This window comes from Syngnathus floridae, chromosome 3, assembly GCF_059516105.1.
Source record: "Syngnathus floridae isolate MCC-2025c chromosome 3, RoL_Sflo_1.0, whole genome shotgun sequence".
NCBI lineage: Eukaryota > Metazoa > Chordata > Actinopteri > Syngnathiformes > Syngnathidae > Syngnathus > Syngnathus floridae.
Window position 1 is genome coordinate 22489518 of NC_142415.1, and position 23626 is coordinate 22513143.

Below are 23626 nucleotides of genomic sequence, written 5' to 3' on the forward strand. Positions count from 1 at the left end.
TTTTAAGACGTGTCAAATTTGAACATTGGCAAATAGTGGTGTCAAAAGTAGCCAATGAAATGTGCCTGATCGTGAGGATACGTTCCATGGCAGGCTGTCCAAGACATTGCTGCACCCCCTATTTATTTGGGAAGGTCACGGAGACAAGCAACTCATCCTGGTTCTTCGAACCACCTAAGCTACATCAAGACAAATGCAGAAGATGGCCCAACGTTTCTTTCATGACAAATTCGTCGGCTCTACGTTGACCGCGTTCGAGCCGCAACTTTTGACCTTCCCGCACAGGAACAGGCTAGGAGCCAAGCGCGCTCCCTCGGCAAGTGTCCTTGGGGTGACGTTGCAGCCAAATGACCTGAAAGGTTTTAGACAGCCGCTGGCTGGGTTCAAGGCGGGAACGACTATAGACGTACGGACGCCGTGCCGTCCAGCTTCCAAATAGTGCCCGAATAGAACAGGAGTGTGGTGCGCTTGCCGTCATCAGGCAACACACCTGCTCAAGTGGACGTTCGTCCGTCCGTCCGTCCGTCTTAGACGCCATGCCGCCCACCGCGAGCTGTGCGCAATTCCTTCTTCCACAATACGTCTATGCGCTTGCTTATCCAGCCCGGCCGGCCAGAGAAATAGCAAAAGGCAACAAGAACACCATCTACTTCCATAATATACTACGTAGTCAAGGTCAGATGATGAAATGGAGGTTCAGTTGGAAACGTTGCGTGAGACCTGTTTCCGCCAATCAATAGTAATTGGTGATGAATGAATGGCATCATGATCTATAATGAATGAAATCATGATATACTGTAAAGTTCATTTAATGATCAGTAATAATGAATGATATTCAAAGTCATTGCCCAGGATGCACGCACGCACGCACGCACACTGCTGTGCGAGGACGTTTGAACAATTCCCGACCTCGGCCCTTGGGCCTGCACCTGCACACTGAGCTCAAGTGCCCGCCCTTGGGCTCGTTTCTTGTGTGTTTTGGGGCTGTGCAAGATTTAAATCTTTACAAGATTTAGGCTCAGCAGCAACAATCAACATGTGTGCGTGGTGATTGGGAGGCACAGAGTGGCGGAGCGGGACGGGACGGGGCAGGCGGGGCTGCTGCCTTTGTTGGCCTTTTGTGCTTCCAAAGTGGATTTTCCTGCCATCAGCGTTTATGAAATCTCCGTCGTGCATTAAAGACAACTAAGCGGGATTACCCGGTCCGATCGCTCGCCCACCCGGTCAGCGCGCACGCACGCACGCAGGCACGCACGCGCCCGTTCGTAGGCGATGCGGCTTTTGACAGAGGCGCCCTGAACGGCGAGAGGCAACCAAGCCTAGGGACGCCGTCCTCAAGACGCGGCCATGGACGGCAGAGGCAGACGAGGAACCGACGGCTCCTTCAAGCGCTCGTCCGTGAAACGCAGCGCCTCGTCCGGATCGCAGAGAGTAAGTCCAACTTTTTCAAGCACGCGGCTGGGCTTCAGAGACGTCTCTGGAGACAACGGCACGATGTCGCCTCGGCGGCAAGGTGCCCGGCGTCCTCCCTACCAGGCGCAAGCGGCCAAACAGAGAGCGAGAGAGAGAGAGAGAGACATCCAAACAAACTGGCGTGGCACGGCGTTGCAGTCAGTCTGTGTGGCTTGTGTTTTTTTTTTTTTTTTGAGGCGTTTGGCTGGGCAAGGCTCATGTCAGGACGGTGGACCATGGCCATAAAGGCACCTTACCTTTGGAGACAAGTTGACGTCTTCAGAGACAATCATCCTGAGTTGCTTGGGGAAACTTTGTTGACAACTTGTTGTCTGTAAGCGGAAAGTTGCGAGCGAGCCGGAGAGGCCATGAGCGAGCCGGAGAGGCCACGAGCGAGCCGGAGAGGCCATGAGCGAGCGATCCTCGGCGGCGGCCACGTCGTCAGACGTAACTCAGCCCTGTCCGCCGAGGCAAGGCTCGCTTTGCCCAGGTGGTGAACTTTGGAATCATCCTCGCTCAGCCATAACTGAAAGCTTTGCGGCATTTGTCCAAGTCACATTGCTGGACAGGACAAAAAAAATGGATGACAAGTTTGTCTTTGATTGACACTGGCTGTGCAAAATACGCTCGCTCAAGCTGCACACTTTGTCCCGCGTCAAGCTACTCATAAATACATGTGGAGATATAGGTAGAGGAAGATGATGACAATGTCACCATGGCTTAAGTTAGGTTCATGCTAATCCTCCATTATCTAGAGTGCCATGGCGCGCGGGCACGTGTGTTTGTGTGTGTGTGCGCGCGCGCGCGCCTGCCTGCCTGCCTGCGAGAGAGCACAATGAAACATGATCACCGTCATTTAAAAGCTGAGCAGGATTATTTATTTTTCATGGTTATTGTGTATAAGAGGATTGGAACCATCAAGAAATGGAAAGCTTCACTCTCACAATAATTAGTCCGATTCTTTTGCATGCACGCTCGCGCGCCATGAATGAGGTTAATGAACAACATTTTGATCTGTTTTATTTTACAAACAAACAAACAAACAACTTTTGGGGTCGTTGGATTTCCTGCGACAAAGTGGTCAAATGCTCTGAAAGATGCACGAACTAGACCTGAGGTGAGAGGGGCGTGGCTTTGGTCTCTGCGTTGGCTTTGCACCCAAATGAGCCGCCACGCATGCAGCCGATATCGATCTGTCCTTTCGTCAGCATGTCGGTGCTGCCGTCCGTCCGTCCGTCCGTCCGACTGTCGGACCCCTCCCGCAGGAAGCTAGCTAGCTTTGCATGGTGGCTGCTCGGTTCGGTTCGGCTTGGGAAGCGAGACCAAATCGCTCGACAAATGTTCCATATGTAAATAACGCTCACTGTCAGAAATAACAGCGTCATCCATTGATTGCACTGTGAGAATGCCTTGCATCTCGTTTCAGGTGCACAGAGCTTGGATCGAGAAAACCTTCCAGAAGAGAGAATGCGTGCACATCGTTCCAGGAAAAGATAGCAGCAGGTGCGCGCGCGCGGGCGCACGCACGCACGCGCACAATATCCATAAAAAGTGGAGGGAGACGTGACTTTTGAGTCTGTCTGCATGGCGTTCAGATGTGGTCACCATGCCTTCGTCTCAGCTTTGAGGTCAACGGGAACGCGGCGTTTGGGGGCTACGGACAGCCCCATCGAGGCAGGCGCGGCCGGCCGGCCGGCCATGCGCCAGACTCGGAACCCTTAAGGAATCCTTAGGGAACCCTTAAGGAACCCTTCCTTCCTTCCTTCCTTCCTTCCTTCCTTCCTTCCTTCCTTCCTTCCTTCCTTCCTTCCTTCCTTCCTTCCTTCCTTCCTTCCTTCCTTCCTTCCTTCCTTCCTTCCTTCCTTCCTTCCTTCCTTCCTTCCTTCCTTCCTTCCTTCCTTCCTTCTTTCCTTCCTTCCTTCCTTCCTTCCTTCCTTCCTTCCTTCCTTCCTCCCTCCCGTGTCGCCCCCGGCAAGAATCTTCCCATGCAACACAACTAGTTGACGGCCATTGAGCCCAATGCCCAATCACTCGGGGCGTGTTTTCGTAACTTTAGCTTTGCGGTTCGGACGAAGACAGGACGCACGCCATGCGACCGTGCGCCCTCCGTTCTCTCGGCAGGTGCGGCTGCGGCCAGGCGGTGACGCAGCACTCGCTGGGCGGGCGCGAGGAAGAGGCGGCGGAGGGCGGCGGGCCCCTGCCGCGATTGGAGCTCCGAGCGCCCGAGCGCTGGAGCCCGCTCAAACACACCCGGGCCGCCCCCACCGACGCGTACGGCGTGCTTGAGTTCCAGGAGGGAGGACACGTCAACAAGGCCATGGTATACCCAGCAGCGCTGCGCTGCGCTGCCTAACGCTCCATTGTCAGTGTTTGGCCTCCCATTGACCGGCGACGCTTTTTGTTTTGTTTTGGGTGCGTGCACCTGCCCCCCCCCCCGGACGCAGTACATCCGCGTGTCGTTCGACTCCAAGCCCGAGTGCCTGCTGCAGCTCATGGTGAAGGAGTGGTCGCTGGAGCTGCCCACGCTGCTCATCTCGGTCCACGGCGGCCTGCAGAACTTCGAGGTGCCCCCCAAGCTGCGGCAGGTCTTCGGACGAGGCCTCATCAAAGCCGCCGTCACCACTGGGGCCTGGATCTTCACCGGAGGCGTCAGCACCGGTACGCAAAGGGGGCGCCGACCAGGATGGAGATCTTTTCTCCAAATGTAACATAGTATTTCATTGTTGGCTTTTGCAATTGAACTCTTTGCATTAGGTCCAGCAAATGGACAGTAAATTTCCAAAAAACGCCTTGAGAAACAAAACCATCTGGCAGCATGAACAACCTCCAAGTTTGAGCATTATTTATTCATGGACTGATTTATTTTCTCTTTGACTTGGCGCCAGGCGTGATCCGCCACGTGGGCGACGCCCTGAAGGATCACTCGTCCAAGTCTCGGGGCAAAGTGTGCGCCGTGGGCATCGCGCCGTGGGGCATCGTGGACAACAAGGACGACCTCCTGGGCAGAGACGTGAGCCAGCCGCCGCCGCCGCCACGCACCTTCATCCAAGCGGGCATCTGTCCTTTCTATCCGCTCGTTTTCATCAGTGCTCAAATTGAATTCAATTGAGTGCAATTCATTTCACGTCTTTGACGCCGCGCCGTTTGCAATTTTTGCATGCATCTCTTGTCGGATAGGCCAACAAAAGGATTCTTTTCTTCCTCAATTGCTCCAAAGTTTTCATTTGCAGCAACGAACTTGGTTTTATGAAGGGACCCAAAGCGTCATTTCATTCATTGCGCATGCGTGCGTACGGTTGTGAACCAAACCATCGGCGATGTCAATGAAACGCCTTCATGTGCTCCCTCTGTCCGTGTCCACCCTGGCTGGCTGGCTGCCTGCCTGCCTGCCTGCCTGCCTGCCTGCCTGCCTGCCTGCCTGCCTGCCTGCCTGCCTGCCTGCCTGCCTGCCTGCCTGCCTGCCTGGCTGCCTGCCTGCCTGCCTGCCTGCCTGCCTGCCTGCTGCGCAGGTGTCGCGTCCGTGCGGGACGCTGGGCAACCCGCTGAGCAAGCTGGCCGCGCTCAACGCCAGCCACTCGCACTTCATCCTGGCCGACGACGGCACCGCCGGCAAGTACGGCGCCGAGGTGCGACTCCGCCGCCAGCTGGAGAAGCACGTGGCGCTGCAGAAGATCAACACGCGTGAGTGCCCGGCCAGCCCTCCCCGCCGGCGACACCATTCAAAGAGCGAATGACGAGCCCCGCCCTCCGCGCAGGTCTGGGTCAAGGCGTCCCCGTGGTGTGCCTGATCCTGGAGGGCGGGCCTAACATCATCTCGGTGGTCCTGGACAGCTTGCGGGAGGACCCGCCCGTCCCCGTGGTGGTGTGCGACGGCAGCGGGCGAGCCTCCGACATCATCTCCTTTGCGCACAGATACTGCCACCCCGACGGGTGAGCGGCGGCCTTTCCGCGCTGGCTCCTCCGTGGAGCGCCATCTTGTGGCACGGCTGTGACTTGTGGCTGGCTGGCTGGCTGCCTTTCAGGTCGCTGAGCGAGGGCGTAAAGGAGCAGCTGCTGGTCACCATTCAGAAGACGTTCAACTACGGCCGCAGCCAAGCGCAGCAGATCTTCCTCATGGTCATGGAGTGCATGAAGAAGAAAGCTCTGGTGGCTGGCACGCACCGCATTGCACGAGTTCAGATTTTTGGGGGGGGGGCAGCGGGTACGAAAAGTGTTTTGCAAAAGGGGACCAAATTTAGTGCCGCCAAAATGGAGGAACAGGTGGGCAACGGAGGCTAAACAGTTCCATCGCTAACTTTAGCCCGCTGGACGGAGGCGGCAACTCGCCAACGGTCACGTGGTCAAGCGCATTGTGGCGTCAAAATCACACGAGAGTCAGTCCATTAGGATTCAAACTGAAAAGGGAAATCCCTCCATGGTGATTGGGGAGGATTAGGGAAGGAGTCGACCTTGCATTCCAGGCCGGCGGGCGGTGCATGCAGTCCAGCGAGCGGGCAGGAAGCTGCATGCGAGCATCATTCGCCGTCTCCTTTCAGATCACCGTCTTCCGGATGGGCGGCGAAGGCCAGCAGGACATCGAGATGTCCATCCTCACGGCGCTTCTCAAAGGTCAAACTTCGGCATGTCTGCGTCACGGCGAGCGACTGAGGTGTCTGCGCGTGCGCGTGTGTGTGCAGGCACCAACGCCTCGGCGTGCGACCAGTTGAGCTTGGCCTTGGCGTGGAATCGCGTGGACATCGCCCGCAGTCAGATCTTTGTGCACGGACACCACTGGCCCGTGAGCATGCACGCACGCACGCACACACACACGCATGCAGCGCTCCACTTCCAGGGCTTGAGCTGAAAACGTTTAGTGAAATCGAGAGCCGAGCTACACTGGGATGATTGTGACCTCGCTGCAGACTTGACTTGTGTTTTGCGTGCAGCCGGTGACCTCCAGCGAGCGTCCCAAAAGCCCGGCGGCTGTGGCGGCTGTGGCGGCTGTGGCGGCTGTGGCGGCGGCGACCCAGCGCGCCGCGGCAGCCAAAGGGAAGGCGCGAGGGAAGAAAGGAAAAGCGGGGAAAGCCAAAGCAGAAGCCCCGGAGGAGACGGACCCCCGGAAGCTAGAGCTGCTCAGCTGGGTAGGCGAGGCAAGCGTGCATGCATGTGGACTCTAGCGCTACATGTGCACGGCAGGTCAACTCTCTGGAGCAGGCCATGATGGACGCCTTGGTGTTGGACCGCGTCGACTTTGTCAAACTTCTGATCGAGAACGGCGTCAACATTCATCGCTTCCTCACCATCCCCCGCCTGGAGGAGCTCTACAACACGGTGGGGCACGCACGCACGCACGCAGGCACACGTCACGCGCGCTCGAGCGAGCGACTGACGCATGTGACACGAGACGCACGCACAGCAACCTGCGCGGGAGCTTTTTATTATTATCATTCGCCGACTTGACGTGCTGCTTCCCGTTTGTGCCCGCCCGCTCGCCCATCCGGCCGGCGCTCCGCAGAAGCTGGGACCGGCCAACACGCTGCACTTTGTGGTCCGAGACGTCAAGAAGGTCGGTGGCACGTGATGGGCGGCCCCCGATTGGCGTGACCGACGCGACGTCGGCAAATAAACATTGCACATTCTCTGGAGTTTCTCGGTGGGTCGATGACGAGCCCGACTTTTGTTTCAGGGGAACCTCCCTCCGGACTACCAGATCACCTTGATCGACATCGGGTTGGTTCTGGAGTTCCTGATGGGCGGAGCTTATCGCTGCAACTACACCCGCAAGAACTTCAGGGCGCTCTACAACAACTTGTACGGCCTCAAGAGGGTGGGTGAGCCGGTCGGATTCAATTTTAGCATCTCTATGATTTCTTTCTCCCGGTGTATTTTGTGCCCGTGTTTGGAGTCGTACGAGGGACGTTTTTCCCTCCCTCCCTCCCTCCCTCCCTCGCCTGTCCCACGTCAACTTTATTCCCGCAAGCTGTGCCGGCGCTGGTTTGAGCCGCCGCACCCATGTCCTTGCCGTTTTGCCTTCCAGCCCAAAGCCTTGAAGCTGCTGGGCATGGAGGTAAGCGTCCCGGGCCGGCGCCGTCCCAGCGGCCGACCAAGAGAAGACCAACGTTGTCTCTGGCCGCCGCCTCCAGGATGACGAGCCTCGTCCCAAGGGCAAGAAGGTCAACAACAAGAAGAAGGAGGAGGAGGTGGACATGGACGCGGACGACCCCGAGCTGAGCCGCTTCCAATACCCCTTCCACGAGCTGATGGTGTGGGCCGTGCTGATGAAGCGCCAGAAGATGGCGCTCTTCCTGTGGCAGCGCGGAGAGGAGGCCATGGCCAAAGCCCTGGTGGCCTGCAAGCTCTACAAGGCCATGGCCCACGAGTCGTCCCAGAGCGAGCTGGTGGACGACATCTACCAGGACCTGGAGAACAACTCCAAGTGAGGTCACGGGGGAGGCTGGGGCGAAGGTCACGGGGGCGGCTGGGGCGAAGGTCACGGGGGCGGCTGGGGCGAAGGTCACTGGGGAGGCTGGGGCAGGGCCGCCATCCGCTCCCTCCATCCGCTCCCTCCCTCCCTCCCTCCCTCCGCTCCGTCCCGACCGGCTTTTGTCGCCTTGCGCCCCCGGCAGGGACTTCGGGCAGCTGGCCTACGAGCTTTTGGACCAGTCGTACAAACGCGACGAGCAGGTGGCCATGAAGCTGCTGACCTACGAGCTGAAGAACTGGAGCAACTCCACCTGCCTGAAGCTGGCCGTGGCCGCCAAACATCGAGACTTCATCGCGCACACGTGCAGCCAGATGCTGCTGACCGACATGTGGATGGGATGTCTGCGCGTGGGCAAGAGCAACAGCCTCAAGGTAAGTGGCCAGTCAGGCGCGAAGCCAAGCGGGCCGCAAAGTCACGCAGCCGTTCCTTGCGGGGAATCGGCCGTGGGAATTGTGGGAGCAAGGCCGCCCAGCAGCTAACCCCTGGCCGTTTTGCGCTCAGGTGATTTTGGGAATCGTCTTCCCTCCCGCCATCCTCCTGCTGGACTTTGGCCTGGGCGACGACTCGTCCTTCCACTCGTGCAAGGAGAGCGAGGGCGTCGCGAGCAAAGACGACGACGGCAGCAAGTCGGGCAAAGTAGGAGCGCCCCACTCGCCTTTCCCCTCCCCCCACTTTGAGCGAACGCTGAACTTTGGCCGCAGATGGCCGCCGCCGCCGCGTCCACCCCGGACGCCGCCGTGTCCAAGAAAGGAGACGAGGAGGACGGCCGGAAGAAAGGCGGCAGGAGGATTCCCATCGGCAGGAAGATTTACGAGTTCTACAACGCCCCTTTCACCAAGTTCTGGTTCAACACGGCAAGTAACGGCGATCCGTCATCATGCGCTTCGGCGCTGGTCGGCCCCGCCCGGCGCTCCGTTGCGCTTTGTGCCCTCCCTCCGCTCCGAAAAGAGCAAACGCTTGTCCCGTCTCGACGGATTTCAGATCTCGTACCTGGTCTACCTGATGTTGTACAACTACATCATCCTGGTCAAGATGGAGCGCTGGCCCTCCCTCCAGGAGTGGATCGTCATCTCCTACATCATCACGCTCGGCCTGGAGAAGGTCCGCCAGGTACGTCCGATCGAAAACACGCGGCGAGAAGGTCCGCCAGCTACGAACAAAAAGGCCCGACTCGGCGTTTGGCAACGTGCGCCCGCCCAGATCTTGATGTCGGAGCCGGGCAAGCTGAAGCAGAAGATCAACGTGTGGCTGGAGGACTACTGGAACCTGACGGACCTGGCGGCCATCTGGGTCTTTGTGCTGGGCCTGCTGCTGCGGCTGCACAATGAGCCCTACATGGGCTACGGCCGCGTCATCTACTGCGTGGACATCATCTTCTGGTACATCCGCGTGCTGGACATCTTTGGCGTCAACAAGTACCTGGGGCCCTACGTCATGATGATTGGCAAGATGGTGAGCGGCGGCATCGGCGGCGGACACGAGCTGCTGTCGGTCATGACCCGAACGACCGTGATGTCGTTTTCGGTCGACGGCCTGCGGCAAAACGGCCGCCCCCCCCGTGAAGACGGAATGACGTGTGCGTGTGTTGCTGCATGCATTGGTCGCTTGTTTGTCTGTTTGTTTGCGCACCCCAGATGATCGACATGCTGTACTTTGTGGTGATCATGCTGGTGGTCCTGATGAGCTTCGGCGTGGCCCGCCAAGCCATCCTGCACCCGGACGAGGAGCCCACCTGGCGCCTGGCGCGCAACATCTTCTACATGCCCTACTGGATGATCTACGGCGAGGTGTTTGCCGACTCCATAGACCGTAAGACTAGAATTCATAGTAAGGCTTCCCCTCGGCCCGAGCGCAGCCTTTTACACCGCCGCCTGCAAATATGTCACACGCGCCGATGACGATTGATCCACCCATCGGGACACGGCAGATGCGCACACGTTGACCAGCATGCGTATGCGACGATACGCCATGACAAACATGCACGCGCTAACCCACACAATCAAGTTTTAGTCATACGCAAAAGCACGCTCACACACAACAACACACACTCACATGTGCAAACATAAATGTACTCGCATTTGAGAAACACACACACACGCAAAGAGTTGGAATGTTGTTGTTTGTTGCCGAAATTGAGCCTCCAATGCTGCAGGGGGCAGCAGCCGCAGCAGCACGTTTCACCGAAGACGCGTGACACATTTTGCTGTGTTGTTGCTGTGGATTTGGTTTCCTCTTTTGTAAGACTGACAGCCCTCTTCCTCTTTTGCTTCTCATCCCTTTTTTGATGTTCAGTTTACGCCATGGAGATCAATCGTAAGCAACAACAATCAATCGTCAATCATGAATGCCACAGTCAAAAGAAGATTGTCACGCACGCCTGCCTATGCGCCAGCTCCGTGCGGGGACAACTTGTACGACGAGGACGGCAAGAAGCTTCCTCCGTGTATTCCCGGCGCCTGGCTGACGCCGGCCATCATGGCCTGCTACCTGCTGGTGGCCAACATCCTGCTGGTCAACCTTCTCATCGCTGTCTTCAAGTCAGTACGCGCAGCAATTCTGTACAGTACAGACGGCACGCTCATTTGGCATTGTCACGTTGACGCGCCGCGTCGCCCCGGCAGCAACACCTTCTTCGAGGTCAAGTCCATCTCTAACCAGGTGTGGAAGTTCCAGCGCTACCAGCTGATCATGACCTTCCACGACCGGCCCATCCTGCCCCCGCCCCTCATCGTCTTCCCTCACGTCTTCATCGTCCTCAAGCGGCTCTGCTGCCGATGCCTGCGCCGTCGGCCGCCGCGCCGCGACGCCGACCGGGACGACACCCAGAGACGCCTCCGTAAGAGCTCGACCCCGCCCTCCCTCCCACTCCGAATGAGCCGGCCGGCCAGCCGTATTTTGGCCACGTGGCTTAGAATTGCCGACAACGAAGCTCGGCCGCCCGCCCGCTCGCCCGCCCGCCGCCGCCACCGTGGCTCCGGTCCCTCCGGAGGCCGCAAGTGGCTCGGCCGGCTTCCTCACACGGCTCCACGAAAGAACGCAGCCATGCGAAAACCGAGTCGAGTCGGGAGAATTTGGCGTCGGGCGCGAGCTATGCCGTGCCGTGGCGTCGGTGGCTCACGCTTGTTTTTTTGCACGCGCAGAGCTTCTGCTGGGCGCAGACGAGTTGAAGAGTCTCCACGAGTTTGAGGAGCAATGCGTGGACGAATACTTCCGAGAAAAGGACGACGAGAAGCAGTCGTCCAACGACGAGAGGATCCGAGTCACTTCGGAGAGGTTCGGGCGGGGTACGGATGGCGCAACGTGAAAAAGAATGCACGCATGCACGCAGCACCCTTTGTTGCGGTCGCAGAGTGGAGAACATGTCCATGCGCCTGGAGGAGGTGAACGAGCGCGAGCACGCCATGAAGGCGTGCCTGCAGACGGTGGACCTGCGCCTGGCCCAGTTGGAAGAGTTCTCGGCCCGCATGATGACCGCCGTGGAGAAGCTGGCGGGCGTGGAGCCCGACCGCCGCGGGGGAAGCGTCCCGGGCTCCTCGGCCGGCGACGCGTCCCCCCGCCGCCGTTGCGGCAGCTTCGGCAGCGCGGACGACGGCAGCCTCTATCGCTACCGGCTGGAGCACGACCCCGCGAGTCCCGAGAGACGAGTCGGTAGGGGGGGGGGACTACAAGGAGGGGTAGGAATGCAAGTCTCACCTCAAGTTGGCCGGCCTATTAGAAGGTCAGAGGCCCGGCCAGGCGTGCCAGTGTTGGGGCCTTGTGTGTGTGTGTGTGTGTTGGCGCTCATGCTTGAGCTTCCAAGTTAAGGGATTCACTAAATGTTAATGTAGAGCCACTCCAAAGCACTGGGGCCTCATCCACAGGACAGAGGGTCAACCTGGGCTTTGGAGCCAGTGTGGCGCTTCCAAATGAGGCTTTCTCGCCGCCACAGTTGGCTTTCAGGCAACTTACAAGTTAGCCGTTGCAAGCGTGTAGCTTCCAAGCCTTCAAATGCGGTGGTGACGACATTGAACGGAAACCGCCCTCTTTGTGCTGTCTCCAGGCGCTCCGAGCCCAGGGCCTTTGTCCGACGTGGACATCCTGGTTTCGCCGTGCGAGGGCGCCCACGGCGAGGAAGCGGACGACGGCGCAGATGACAGGAAGTTCCCGGCGCTGCGCTCCAAAAGTCTCAACATCAACAGCGGCAAGAAGCCCCTGTTGCCGCGCACGGCTGACGCGCCGCGCCCCGCCACCAGCCTGGTCGACCTTGTCCACGTGGGCGCTCCCCTGAGCTAAAAATAAATATGTGTGTGTGTGTGTGTGTATATATGTATACATTACTTGACTTTTTTGTATTGTGACTTGATGTATTTCTATAGCTATACTTGTCTGTCTTCCTGCTTGCACTGCCGAGCATTTTTGCAAGTTGTTCTTTCTCTCAGGACTCCGAATTTTTTCAAAGGGAAAAAAGGTGCTTTCCACAAATCGGACGCCTGCCCCAAGTCACAAAAGCACCTTGGCACCCTCGACGACTTGTCAGACCAACATACCCTGCTTGCTCCGCACTTGTGTCCCCCCAATGGAGCCAAACGCGAGATATAAACTCTTCATTCTTTGAATGTCATTTTGAACTGATGATAGAAGAGCAGCTATTTTGGGGAATGGAGTCTTAGTCTTGCGGTCTTTGTCAGGATTGACATTAAAAAGCTGACAAAAAGAAGCGTGTGATTTTGTTTGATGACAATGAACGGCCTATCACTCCCGGCCAGTACATCCATCCATCCATCCATCCATCCATTCATCCGTTTTTAGCATTTGATCCCGATTGATCTCGTTTGTGTGGGGGCGGCACAAACGGTAAGATCGGAAAACGATTCAAGCGATGCTCGCGGCCGGCGCGTGTATTGGTGGATTCGGGTTGGTGTGTCGTGTGACCCTCTTGCTTCATCTGCTTCCGGGTCAGCCCTAATTCCAGGAAGTCGTCGGTTTGTTTTGAAGTTGACGTTTGTTTTGAGCGGCTCCAAATTCAAAACATTCTCTCAAGCGTCGGGAGACGACAACAACATGGCGAGCACCATCAGCACGCAGCGGGGAGAAGTATTGTGCCATTTTTTTTGTTGTTGTTGTCGTCATTGTTCCATTTATATGTCATGTCCAAGTGGGTCACGTCCTCATCTCAGGGCGCTCAATCGCATAGAATCATGAAAGACGCAACTTTTTCTTCATTGAAAGGGCCTTTTGGAAAAGAATTGCTGGCTTCTGGCTTGCTGGCCGGCTGGCTGGCTGGCTAGCTGGCTGGCTGCTAACTGGGCAGCTGTTAGCTCCTTTTCTGTGATTGAACGAACGAACGAACGAACCGCATTCCTCTTTAGCGCCTGCAGCGTCTGAAATGTCCGCTGTGACAGGAAGCCCCAAATAACAGCATGTGCACATTTGTTTTTCTTCCTACAAAGGCTTCTTGATGGTAATTGTTACAAGCCTTTCACTTGAATGCTTCACTTCAAATGGCCATTTTGGCCGCCAAGAATGACGCACATTGTACACGATGATTTCATGTCACGCTTCCCTTCAAATGGCCGTTTTGGCCGCCAAGAATGACGCACATTGTTCGCGATGATATCATGTCACGCTTCACTTCAAATGGCCATTTTGGCCGCCTTTGCCACCGAGGACAGCATAGCATTTAGGAATGCGTGGTTATCGAGATTGGAGTGAGTCCTAAAGTTGTGCCGGGTCACCATGCGTATTGTACGTAGGTGTACGTGGGCGAGCTCCCCCAGGACTTCCTGCGCATCACGCCGACCCACCCTCATCACCATCATCAGATTCAGTTGGACGCGCAGGCCGCACGACAGCTGCAGTACGGCGGCGCCATCGGAACCGTGGGACGACTTAGCATCACCGTGGTGCAGGTAACGCGGCGAGACTCAAACACAGCCTACGAGAGCATTTTTCTGGCGCCGGTCATTGGGACCGACTCGGGACGGACGGACGTTGTCTGAGCGATCGTTTGAAAAGTGAAGCGTGTGCCGGATCGCTTGCGCCGATGGGCGCTAGCCAAGTAGTACAAAGACATGATGAATCTCATTCAAATGAGAAGTAGGTGCCGAGACCCGGATTTTTGGGTTTCAAGTTTCCTTGACCTTTCAAACGCATGGCGACGTTCTGGGCGACGCTCACGCTGCCTCGGGCCAACCACGCAGCCTGTCCCCGTTTTTCAGGCCAAGCTGGCCAAGAACTACGGCATGACCCGCATGGACCCGTACTGCCGCGTGCGTCTGGGCTACGCCGTCTACGAGACGCCCACTGCGCACAACGGAGCCAAAAACCCCAGATGGAACAAGGTCATCCAGTGCACGCTGCCCCCTGCCGTCGACTCCTTCTACCTGGAGATCTTTGATGAGGTATGCGTGAGATAAGATGCGCGAGGGAGGGAGGCAGGTTGGGTGAGTGGCTGAGTGGGTGGTTGTCACTGCCCGCTTGCTGCCAGGCATTCATTCATTCACATGGCACTCAGAGCAAGTTAGCAGGTTAGCAAGAGCACGACCTAGACTCACACCACACATTCCGTACGCGATGGACTTTGACAACTCTCCAACACCTGAAGGTAGACACGGCAGGGACACGCTACGCCCCTCCCTCCCTCCCTCCCTCCCTCCCTCCCTCCCTCCCTCCCTCCCTCCCTTCACACACATAGGCAAGCACGTGATTGACGTTCTGCATCTTTGTCGGCGCAGCGAGCCTTCTCTATGGACGACCGCATCGCGTGGACCCACGTGAGCATCCCCGAGGGCGTGCGGGAGGGCGGCACAGCTGACGAGTGGTTCACGCTCAGCGGCCGCCAGGGCGACGACAAGGAAGGCATGATCAACCTGGTCATGTCCTTCTCGGTGAGTACGCCGGCGAGCTGGCCTGCCGGACCGACCCGACCAACCAAAAACCCTGTTGTCTTTTGCCTTGCCGACTGTGCCACAGTCCTTCCCGGCAGGGATGATGACGCAGCCCGTGGTGCTCATGCCCTCCGTGTATCAGCAAGGCGTCGGCTACGTGCCCATCGCAGGTCAGTCGCCGGCCGCTTCCGGCAAAGTTGGGACCGGCACCTTCCCGCCTCAAAATCACATTCAAAAAGAATTTGCACGAGCTCTTCAGAAGCTCTTTTCAAATGGGCCAAAATGCTGCGCTGTTGCGTTGTTTTTGGGCCACTCTTGCCAATTGCTTTTGGCGCCAAAATGCTGCGCTTTTTTGGCCAACACTTGCCAATTGCTTTTGTCAACTGGCCAACACATTCCAATGAACGTTTGCCATTTGGCAGTAAGATAGAGAAATATTTTCACGTTTCACTGCTGGCCGGTTTTGACTTTGGTTTGGCTTTTGAACCATTGTTGGACTTTCAAAATAGGCAAAGGAGCCTGAGCATTTCAAAGAAGGCGTTGGCTTCCAAATTTATGTTTAAGGGTGCAAATTAGCTCTTGAAATTTGGGGTGTTGTTTCCAAGGAGTGAAGTTTTTGTGGCTTGCGTTTCAGGCGCGCCGCCCGTCTTCAACCCGCAGGCCGGCGGCCCGGCGCCGCTGTCGGTGGCAACGGCGGCGCCGGGCGTCGCGGCGGTGTGCGCCGAGGAGGACCTGAAGGCCCTGCAGGACATGTTCCCCAACCTGGAGCGGGACGTGGTGCGCACCGTCCTGGAGGCGCAGCAAGGCGACAAAGACGCTGCCATCAACTCGCTGCTGCAGATGGCCGAGGAGCTGTGACGCCAACACCCAACCCCGCCCGCCCGCACCTTCGCCCACCGTCTGCTCGGCCGCCGCCGTCCTCATCGTTGTGACGCCGACGTGACCCGCTTGCCCGCCGCTCCAGTCAAACAAAAAGACGACTCAAACGTTGGCTTTCCGTGTAAATATGCTCTCGCTCGCTCACTTCATCTATCCAAAGAAGTGTAATAAAGATGTGAAATGTGGATGTTCTCGTTGGTGCTTTCATTCTTGAATGATTTCCTTTGTTGACTCTGGAGTGATTTGATCTTTTTATTGAGTTGTCTTTGTTGTTTGTCACTCATTCCAAGTGATTCCTTCTCCTTTGACATTTTCGTCTGTCTGAGGTTTTTGAAGTATTTAGATATGACGTCAATGTATGCTATGTTTTGATTTCGGTCAAGCTTTTGTCACACTGGCTGGCTGGCCGGCTGGCTGGCTTTGGTGTGCTATTGCCGAATACATGTTCCGCCGCCGTCGTCGTTTCCTCACGGACCCGTTTGACTAACGGACGAATACAAGTAGGCGCGGGAGGCGCTCGCTCGCTCGCTCGCAGCAGGAGCGGCGGCCGGCATTATCAGAATCAGCTTCTTTTTTTTTTTTTTTACTTCTTCCCCCCCTCCCAGGAGGGGGCCAGCTGCAGAAGAGCCCCAGTGGCAATATCTGGTGGGTGTCATGGCGTTTTCCGGTCTCCATTTGTTAAGAGTAGCTGTCTGGAGGCTCCTCTGTGAGGTCGGTTCCGGCGGAGTCGCCGTCCATTTCAAAATAAAGCACGCGGGTCATTTCAAAATAAAGCCTCGACCACTGCTTGTGCCATCTCTTTGCTGGCATTGAACTATAGGTAGCATTCAACTTGACCCCTAGCGCAACGCTCTTTTCCATAATAGTTTAAAAAAAAAACATCTCTTTTTCTCAGTTTTTCATTTGTAACCGCCATGAATTTCTTTTTTATGATTATTTCCAAGTAAAATAGTGTCAATGGAATTGTTTTTTGTGCTACTGTCGTTCCGTGACGCTGTTCTTTGCTGCCACTGCACGACCACGGAAGTGTGTGTCTCTCACCTACTTGGTAATGCAAGCATGTTTCCGTACTGAATGGATGCACTTTTTGCACCTCGGTTTTCGTATTGGACATGTACGTACGACGAGCATTGAAAAGCTGCGTCTTCCTTTATGGACGGACGGCAGGCACACTTTTGAAACGATCCCTTTCTGGTTGGTATTTGTGCTGCTTTCTCTGGGTGTGTCTGGGCAACTTTCTCTCCCGACAAGTAACAACCATTTCCAGGGGGCTGGAGATGCATGGGGATATTGTAGTCTTTCGTTTCGGGCTTTGCAGTAGAAGAGGTGGGTGCTTTTTTGGGGGGGAGGGCGTGCCTTCATCCAGGTCTGTCTTTCTAATCATGTTTTTGTCACACATAGGACCATGAAAATGCCCTTCACCTCTACAATTCAACGCAAGCTGAGAAATGTTTGGGATTAGAGGACAAATGACACATTTGTGACAAAGAAAGATCCTTAATCGGATTATGCTTGAGGTTGGGCACGTGTTTGAATGTGAGGTCGGAGACCAACAAGTCCCGCACGGCCTCACGTCTTTGAGCGCCTAGCTCTGGGCCGAGGTCGGGTTGCGGCGGATTTGCGATTAGATGTGCCGGTGACGACGCTTTTTGGAAAGAGAGCCTTCGCGCAATCGGCGCGCTGATAAGCGCCGACGGGGAAAGTTAACGATTAATCCATGGCCGTGTTCCGCCGCGCTTTGTGACGTAACTCCGATGCGTCTCGATGGTGTTTGTCGGCTGGCTCTTTTCGGAGAGTTCAAATACATTTGGGTGATCCTTTCGGAACACTGACCACCACCGGGAAGTCTGATGTCGTTGCAAATGGCGACATGTGCGTGCGTGCGTGCCTGCGTGCGTGCGTGCGTGCCTCGCTAACCCTGCCACAGGATAAGTCTGCACCGTCATGGCAAATGTGATGATGCAGTGGAGTTTGGGCTTGGGGTGGCGGCGTCCAACGGGAGCGTGCGAGCGGCCCCGTTGATAAGCAGCTGCGCTCTGAGCGCGCCGCCCCGCCATTGGTCCGATCGGTGTATAAAAGCGTGCGGCGGCGGCGGCTGGGACACACCGTCCTTGTCGTCACCGTCGTCGTCATGGCCGTCCTCTGGCTCGTCTCCTGCTTGGCTCTGGTCGCCGCCGCCTACGGTGAGACACGGGAGGGAGCCCCTGGCGCCGCCACGCGGCCTCATGTTGGTCTCCTTGCGTCTGTCTGTCAGGTTGCGGCACGCCCGCCGTCCCACCCGAGGTGACCGGCTACGCTCGCATCGTCAACGGCGAGGAGGCCGTCCCGCATTCGTGGCCCTGGCAGGTGTCCCTGCAGGTAGGTCGGCGCCGGCCGCGCTGGTCCCAGGGTGTCACTTTGCCCATCTCTGGTTTCCTCTTTTTTGCTTGCGGTGGCGTGGCGCCCGCTGAAGCCAGCCGTCCTGCCTCTTCAGGTTGCCGCTGCGGCTCGGGCTTTCTCTTTGTCATCCTTGTTCCGTTTTGGGTTCTCGCTTCTGCTCTTCTTTGGGCTCCTCATCCCGGCGGTGGTTCCCGTCGTCTTTCTGTCGCCGCTCCCGTAGCGTGTCGGCTCGCCTCCTCTTCCCCCTCGCCGCCGCCGCCGCCGGCATCAGTAACGCGGCCGTTTCCTCGGTAGCAATCCAACGGCTTCCACTTCTGCGGCGGCTCCCTGATCAACGAGAACTGGGTGGTGACCGCCGCCCACTGCAACGTCAGGTAGTGCGGCGCCGCCGCCAATGGGAGTCGGGGCCGCCGCCCTTTGGTGACGGCTGCGCTCAAATTCCCAGGACTTACCACCGTGTGGTGGCCGGCGAGCACGATAAGAGTTACGGGTCCGACGAGGCGGTGCAGGTGCTGCGCCCCTCCAAGGTGTTCACGCACCCCAGGTGGAACCCGCGTACCATCAACAACGACATCGCCCTGATCCGGCTGAGCACGCCGGCTCGCCTGGGCGCCAACGTGTCGCCCGTCTGCCTGGCCGAGGCCACCGACGACTTTGCCCCGGGAAGGACCTGCGTCACCTCCGGATGGGGACTGACCAGATACAACGGTGCGCTCGATCCCCGCCGCCTTGTTTCGGCTGGCGACTCGCCGTGGCCACGCGACGCCTGCGCGGCTCTCTCCCCGCTTTCCCTCAGGCTTTAAAGTGCTCCGTCTTTGCAGCTCCCGGCACTCCCAACAAGCTCCAGCAGGCGGCGCTTCCCCTTCTGTCCAACGAGCAGTGCAAGCGTCACTGGGGCAGTAACATCTCCGACGTGATGATCTGCGCCGGAGGCCAGGGCGCCACCTCCTGCATGGTGAGGGAACGGCTTTGGTGCGCTGCCCTTCTTGACGCAAGCCTCTTCTTCTTCACGCCACCCCCCCGTTTGTGCACTTTAGGGCGACTCGGGCGGTCCTCTTGTGTGCGAGAAAGACAACGCTTGGACCCTGGTGGGCATCGTGTCCTGGGGAAGCAGCCGCTGCTCCACGTCCACGCCCGCCGTCTACGCCCGTGTCACCGAGCTGCGCGCCTGGGCCGACCAGATCCTCGCCAGCAACTGAACGCGCAAATGCCTCTGCTGCTACCAATAAATCAAATCTGCATGGGATCATCGCTGTGCTTTGACTTTATTCCGCGCTCGGCTGCAAAGCTTTCTTTTTGGGTTTGACAAGCAAAAGCTTTTCTTTGTCGGATTTTGCCATCCACTCCGACTTTGCCGCTGCCGCCGCCAAAGCGCTTGCTTGACCAAACACGGTAGCAACGGGCCACTCGCAAAGACAGTGAAACTCAAACCATTAGATGTCCATGGTTTGCTCGCTCTGGGCTTCGCTTGACGGCTGCCTTTGCTTGTAGGACGCCTTTGACGTCAACCAGAGAAAATGAGCTTGACGCCGGTCGATGCTGATTCATGTGCATTGTCCATTTTCAAAGAAAGAGCAAACGACACTGTGACAAATGGCCGCCGCCGCCGCCGCCGTGAAAAAACACGGCTGACTTGGCCAAAGCTTGGCCACGAGGACACAAAGTGCCCACTCGTGTACGGCTCACATTAATAAAAGCCCAACCGCCCGCCCACCGATTTCGGCGCTGACCCTGGGAACAAAAGTAAATGTCGGAGGCGTGCTTTGTTTTGCCGTAAAGGATCCGACCGTGTCTGCGAGCTGAATTCTGGCCCGAATACGTATCGTTCATCTTGTCCCGAGCACGGCCATTTTCGCAGGTGCGTGCACCAATCGCAAAGCAGCGGTGCGCCTGGGGGCGGGACAACAAGAAGCGCCGCACCGAGGCCGCAGACACGGGGATGACGGTGGCTCACGTTTACCGTATTTTCCGGACTATAAGTGGCTTCGGAGTATAAGTCGCAGCAGCCATCAAATGCATAATAAAGGCGAAGAAGGCATACATAAGTCGCACCGGAGTAAAAGTGTCATTTTGGGGAGTAATTGATTTGATCAAATCCAACACCATGAACAGACGTGTCTTCTTGAAAGGCAATTTCAAATAACTATAGAATAGGCAACGACGGGCTGCATACTACGCCATGCTAACGTTGCATATACTTGAGGACCGTGCCCGACGTAGCATATTAAGAGTTATCGAATAACTACAGCTTAAATAACCAGTTTATTGAACCATCTGCGTCACTCCGAATCATTCAATCCATCCGAATCTTTGTCATGGGTGTCACTTATAAACAACTCCGTTGACTCGAGTCCGGAAGTAGATGTGGTGCTGACGTCAGACGTCAGTTGCAGTTCCATAAATGCCACAGGCCTAGAGCGCTCGCTCGCTCGCTCTCATGCGGTTTAGTGTGAAAATCATCATGGGTTCATAATTTCACGCATAAATACAACATAACTCCCGAGTACGAGTCGCACCCCCGGCGGCCAAACTATGAAAAAAACTGCCGTCACAAAGCCGTGGTGGGAGATATCGGCGGCCGGCCGACCGGCCGGCCAACCGTTGTCGCCATTGATACAAACAAACGTTTCTGCCTTGCCCAACCAGGCGGAAGGAAGACTTTGACCGTCTGCCTTTGCCGAGCAGATCGCGGTGAAGCGGTACCAGACGCGTGCTCCCAAGAGCCATAGGTGCCATACACGGGCGCACGCGCGCGTGCACGCCCGTGTCCTCGGAAATAATCGGGCCGCTCCTGCAGCCGCTGGGTGGGAAAAAAGCCAGACTTTTTTCAGCTGCGTCCTTGCTTGCGGCCACACATACGACATATGCCCCATATGTCGTCAATCATCCCTTCGTCTTCGTTCGGCACCCATAAGTTCAAAATGAGGAAGCCGTTACTAATAAGGATGTCGATAAATCCTCCGTGATCAGCAGAACTTCATCCGAGCACTCCATGATTTCAAAAGTGTTTGTGAGGCTTGTTGGAATGGACGAGAAAGCAGCAATGCCCCTTTGATGAGTCCATATCCACATTGAAAGAAAGAACTCATCATTCCATCAACATTTAAAGATCAAATGAATCATCCATGACCCCACCTGTCGCCGCATGCCTTTCCAGTGAGGACTTGATGCCCCCCCCCCCCCCCCCCCCTCCAGCTGCAGGTTTCCCGCAATTCCATGTGGCCAGACTCTCACATCGGTCGGTCGGTCGGTCGGCCCCGCCCTCCCACCGTTTTCCTCCAATCGGGCCCAGCCGCTTGTGTATAAAAGCCAGCCGTTTGTCCGGAGAAGACATGATGTCGCCATGGCCTTCCTGTGGATCCTCTCGTGCCTCGCCTTTGTCGGCGCCACCTACGGTGAGTCAGCCTCGGCCGTCACGCTCGCATTTGCCGACCCGGTCCTCACAACGTCGTCATTTGTGGCCAGGTTGCGGCTCTCCCGACATCCCTCCTGTGATCACGGGATACTCTCGCATCGTCAACGGCGAGGAGGCGGTGCCTCACTCGTGGCCCTGGCAGGTGTCCCTGCAGGTACGCCGGCGCGGACACGCCATCGGCCGTCACGGGCACGCCATCGGCCGTCACGGGCACGCCATCGGCGCGTGACGGCCGATGGTGTCAGGCCATACGAGTGCTCTTTTTGTCTGCCTCAGGACTACACGGGCTTCCACTTCTGCGGCGGCTCCCTGGTCAACGAGAACTGGGTGGTGACGGCGGCGCACTGCAACGTCAGGTAGCGTCGGCCGGGCCGACAAGCCCGCCCGCCGTCAGGCGGCCGGCCTAACGCCCTTTGTCTCGGCCTTTGCAGGACTTCCCACCGCGTGGTCCTGGGTGAGCACGACCGCTCGTCGGACGCCGAGGACACCCAGGTCCTGAAGGTGGGCAAGGTGAGGACGCGCTTTCGCCGCCGCCACCGCCACGTTCGTCAGCGCGCGTGGCTCGCGTTGACAGCGCCGTGGTCCGTCAGGTGTTCAAGCACCCTCGCTACAACGGCTTCACCATCAACAACGACATCCTGCTCATCAAGCTGGCCAGCCCCGCCCAGATGAACGTGCGCGTGTCGCCCGTCTGCGTGGCCCAAACCGGAGACGACTTCTCCGGAGGCACCAAGTGCGTCACCACCGGCTGGGGGCTGACCCGACACAACGGTCAGGAGTCGCCGCCGTAGGGCCGAGTGCCCAAAGCAAAGCCGCCCGCTGGTCGAGCCGCCCGTGAGCCCGCCCGCTGTTGCCTTTCAGCGCCCGACACGCCGGCCCTCCTCCAGCAGGCCTCCCTGCCGCTGTTGACCAACGAGCGGTGCCGTCAATTCTGGGGCAGGAAGATCACCGACCTGATGATCTGCGCCGGAGCCTCCGGAGCCTCATCTTGCATGGTGGGTAGAGATTCATTTCCCACTTGCCGCCAAGGTTGGGCCAACGCCCCGCCCCATCCACCCGTGTGAAGCGGCTGCCGGCTGGCCGCCTTCATGTTAGGAGCGGCGCGTACGCTTTGGCCTTTCACCTTTGCCAAGTGTCTCCTGCCGCCGCATGCCCGCTGCTACTTAGTCTCAGGCCGGGACAGGCTAAGGCTAGCGAGGATACTATTATTTGTTGACGGCCGCTCTCCCTCCCGCCGCTGCGCCTCCGCAGGGCGACTCTGGCGGCCCCCTGGTGTGCCAGAAGGCGGGCGCCTGGACCCTGGTGGGCATCGTGTCCTGGGGCAGCGGAACGTGCACGCCCACCATGCCCGGCGTCTACGCCCGCGTCACCCAACTCCGCGCCTGGATGGACCAGACCATGGCCTCCAACTAGGCTCAACGTGCTCACGTTCAATAAAGCCTCGAAAAGCCCAAATGCGCCACGGTTCACGTCTTTTCTCACTCTGCGCGTTCCGTTTGACGTTCTTCCAGCTGGTGCGTGCGTGTATCATGTTCCGCCCATGACAGAAGGCCCAATTTGTTCTCATCTCGTTCTTAGTCATTCTTAGTCTTCATTCATGGCTGCCAAATGTTGCCTTCACAGGATGTTTGTTAGAAAGATTCTTATGTTGATGCTGGACATCAATCAATTGGGCGTGTCTATGGCGCTGACACCGACGTCCCCATGTCTATATTCTCGCGTGAATCGCAGCGGTAACGGGAGTTGGATGCTGCTAGTATCGAGCGTGTTCGCACGCGCGCGGCCGCTGTGACACGGAGTCAGTGAGTACACTTGAATCGCTCTTTTTGTCCGCTGCCGTTTATCCGATCGTCACTTAATTGCTTAGCGCGCGCCGTTCGATTGACAGCACCGGCGCGCTCCCTTGAAGTTGGCTGAGCGAGCGTCCATTCTCGTACGTCGGGACCGAGGAAGAAGAAGAAGCGAGACACGTGTAGTCATCTCCGTGCTTGTGCACCTTTGGCGCTGCATTGTGCGCTCTCATGGGCGGGGGCCATTGAGCTCGCGGCGTCTGTCCACGGTGACGAGCTTGCAATTGGCCTACGCGTTGCTCAATTTACCTCACTACGTATATTTGGAGGAGTTACGTTCAGTCAGTCACGTAATTCCATGTGGCGTGACGTCGGAAGTCGA

General features: G+C 57.4%; 4 protein-coding genes across 9 annotated transcripts; all 4 read left to right on the forward strand.

Annotated features, from left to right (window-relative positions):
• Window positions 1–130: 130 nt before the first annotated feature.
• Window positions 131–12597, forward strand: trpm1a (transient receptor potential cation channel, subfamily M, member 1a). Of its 4 annotated transcripts, none has more exons than XM_088370503.1 (28): window positions 131–1431; window positions 2879–2955; window positions 3574–3772; window positions 3897–4110; window positions 4338–4462; window positions 4962–5133; window positions 5208–5382; window positions 5475–5598; window positions 5988–6060; window positions 6129–6229; window positions 6378–6572; window positions 6628–6762; window positions 6947–6997; window positions 7118–7258; window positions 7469–7498; window positions 7575–7867; window positions 8058–8286; window positions 8417–8551; window positions 8617–8769; window positions 8897–9025; window positions 9116–9367; window positions 9550–9742; window positions 10208–10228; window positions 10308–10452; window positions 10537–10751; window positions 11056–11188; window positions 11265–11563; window positions 11955–12597. In XM_088370503.1, the coding sequence occupies exons 1-28, from the start codon at window positions 1348–1350 to the stop codon at window positions 12185–12187; spliced, it is 4326 nt and encodes a 1441-aa protein (XP_088226629.1). In that variant the 5' UTR covers window positions 131–1347; the 3' UTR covers window positions 12188–12597. The 4 variants fall into 4 exon arrangements, with proteins under 4 accessions (XP_088226629.1, XP_088226632.1, XP_088226630.1 ...); XM_088370506.1 differs by having other exon boundaries at window positions 6646–6762; XM_088370504.1 differs by having other exon boundaries at window positions 9550–9724; window positions 11955–12596.
• Window positions 12598–12807: 210 nt separating this feature from the next.
• Window positions 12808–15845, forward strand: tollip (toll interacting protein). 3 transcript variants are annotated; one of them, XM_088370558.1, is made up of 7 exons: window positions 12808–12988; window positions 13648–13803; window positions 14113–14295; window positions 14629–14781; window positions 14867–14951; window positions 15416–15441; window positions 15480–15845. In XM_088370558.1, exons 1-7 carry the CDS (start codon window positions 12956–12958, stop codon window positions 15711–15713), a joined length of 870 nt encoding a protein of 289 aa, XP_088226684.1. In that variant the 5' UTR covers window positions 12808–12955; the 3' UTR covers window positions 15714–15845. The 3 variants fall into 3 exon arrangements, with proteins under 3 accessions (XP_088226684.1, XP_088226686.1, XP_088226685.1); XM_088370559.1 differs by lacking the exon at window positions 12808–12988 and adding an exon at window positions 13009–13355; XM_088370560.1 differs by having other exon boundaries at window positions 12814–12988; window positions 15416–15845.
• A 1833-nt stretch (window positions 15846–17678) lies between these two features.
• LOC148401182 (chymotrypsin B-like) lies at window positions 17679–19285 on the forward strand. Its single transcript, XM_088371599.1, has 6 exons — window positions 17679–17843; window positions 17915–18018; window positions 18334–18413; window positions 18485–18747; window positions 18861–18994; window positions 19077–19285. Exons 1-6 carry the CDS (start codon window positions 17792–17794, stop codon window positions 19236–19238), a joined length of 795 nt encoding a protein of 264 aa, XP_088227725.1. The 5' UTR covers window positions 17679–17791; the 3' UTR covers window positions 19239–19285.
• A 2049-nt stretch (window positions 19286–21334) lies between these two features.
• LOC148401183 (chymotrypsin A-like) lies at window positions 21335–22909 on the forward strand. Its single transcript, XM_088371789.1, has 7 exons — window positions 21335–21434; window positions 21505–21608; window positions 21731–21810; window positions 21886–21964; window positions 22045–22225; window positions 22316–22449; window positions 22706–22909. Exons 1-7 carry the CDS (start codon window positions 21383–21385, stop codon window positions 22865–22867), a joined length of 792 nt encoding a protein of 263 aa, XP_088227915.1. The 5' UTR covers window positions 21335–21382; the 3' UTR covers window positions 22868–22909.
• The last annotated feature ends 717 nt before the right edge of the window (window positions 22910–23626 follow it).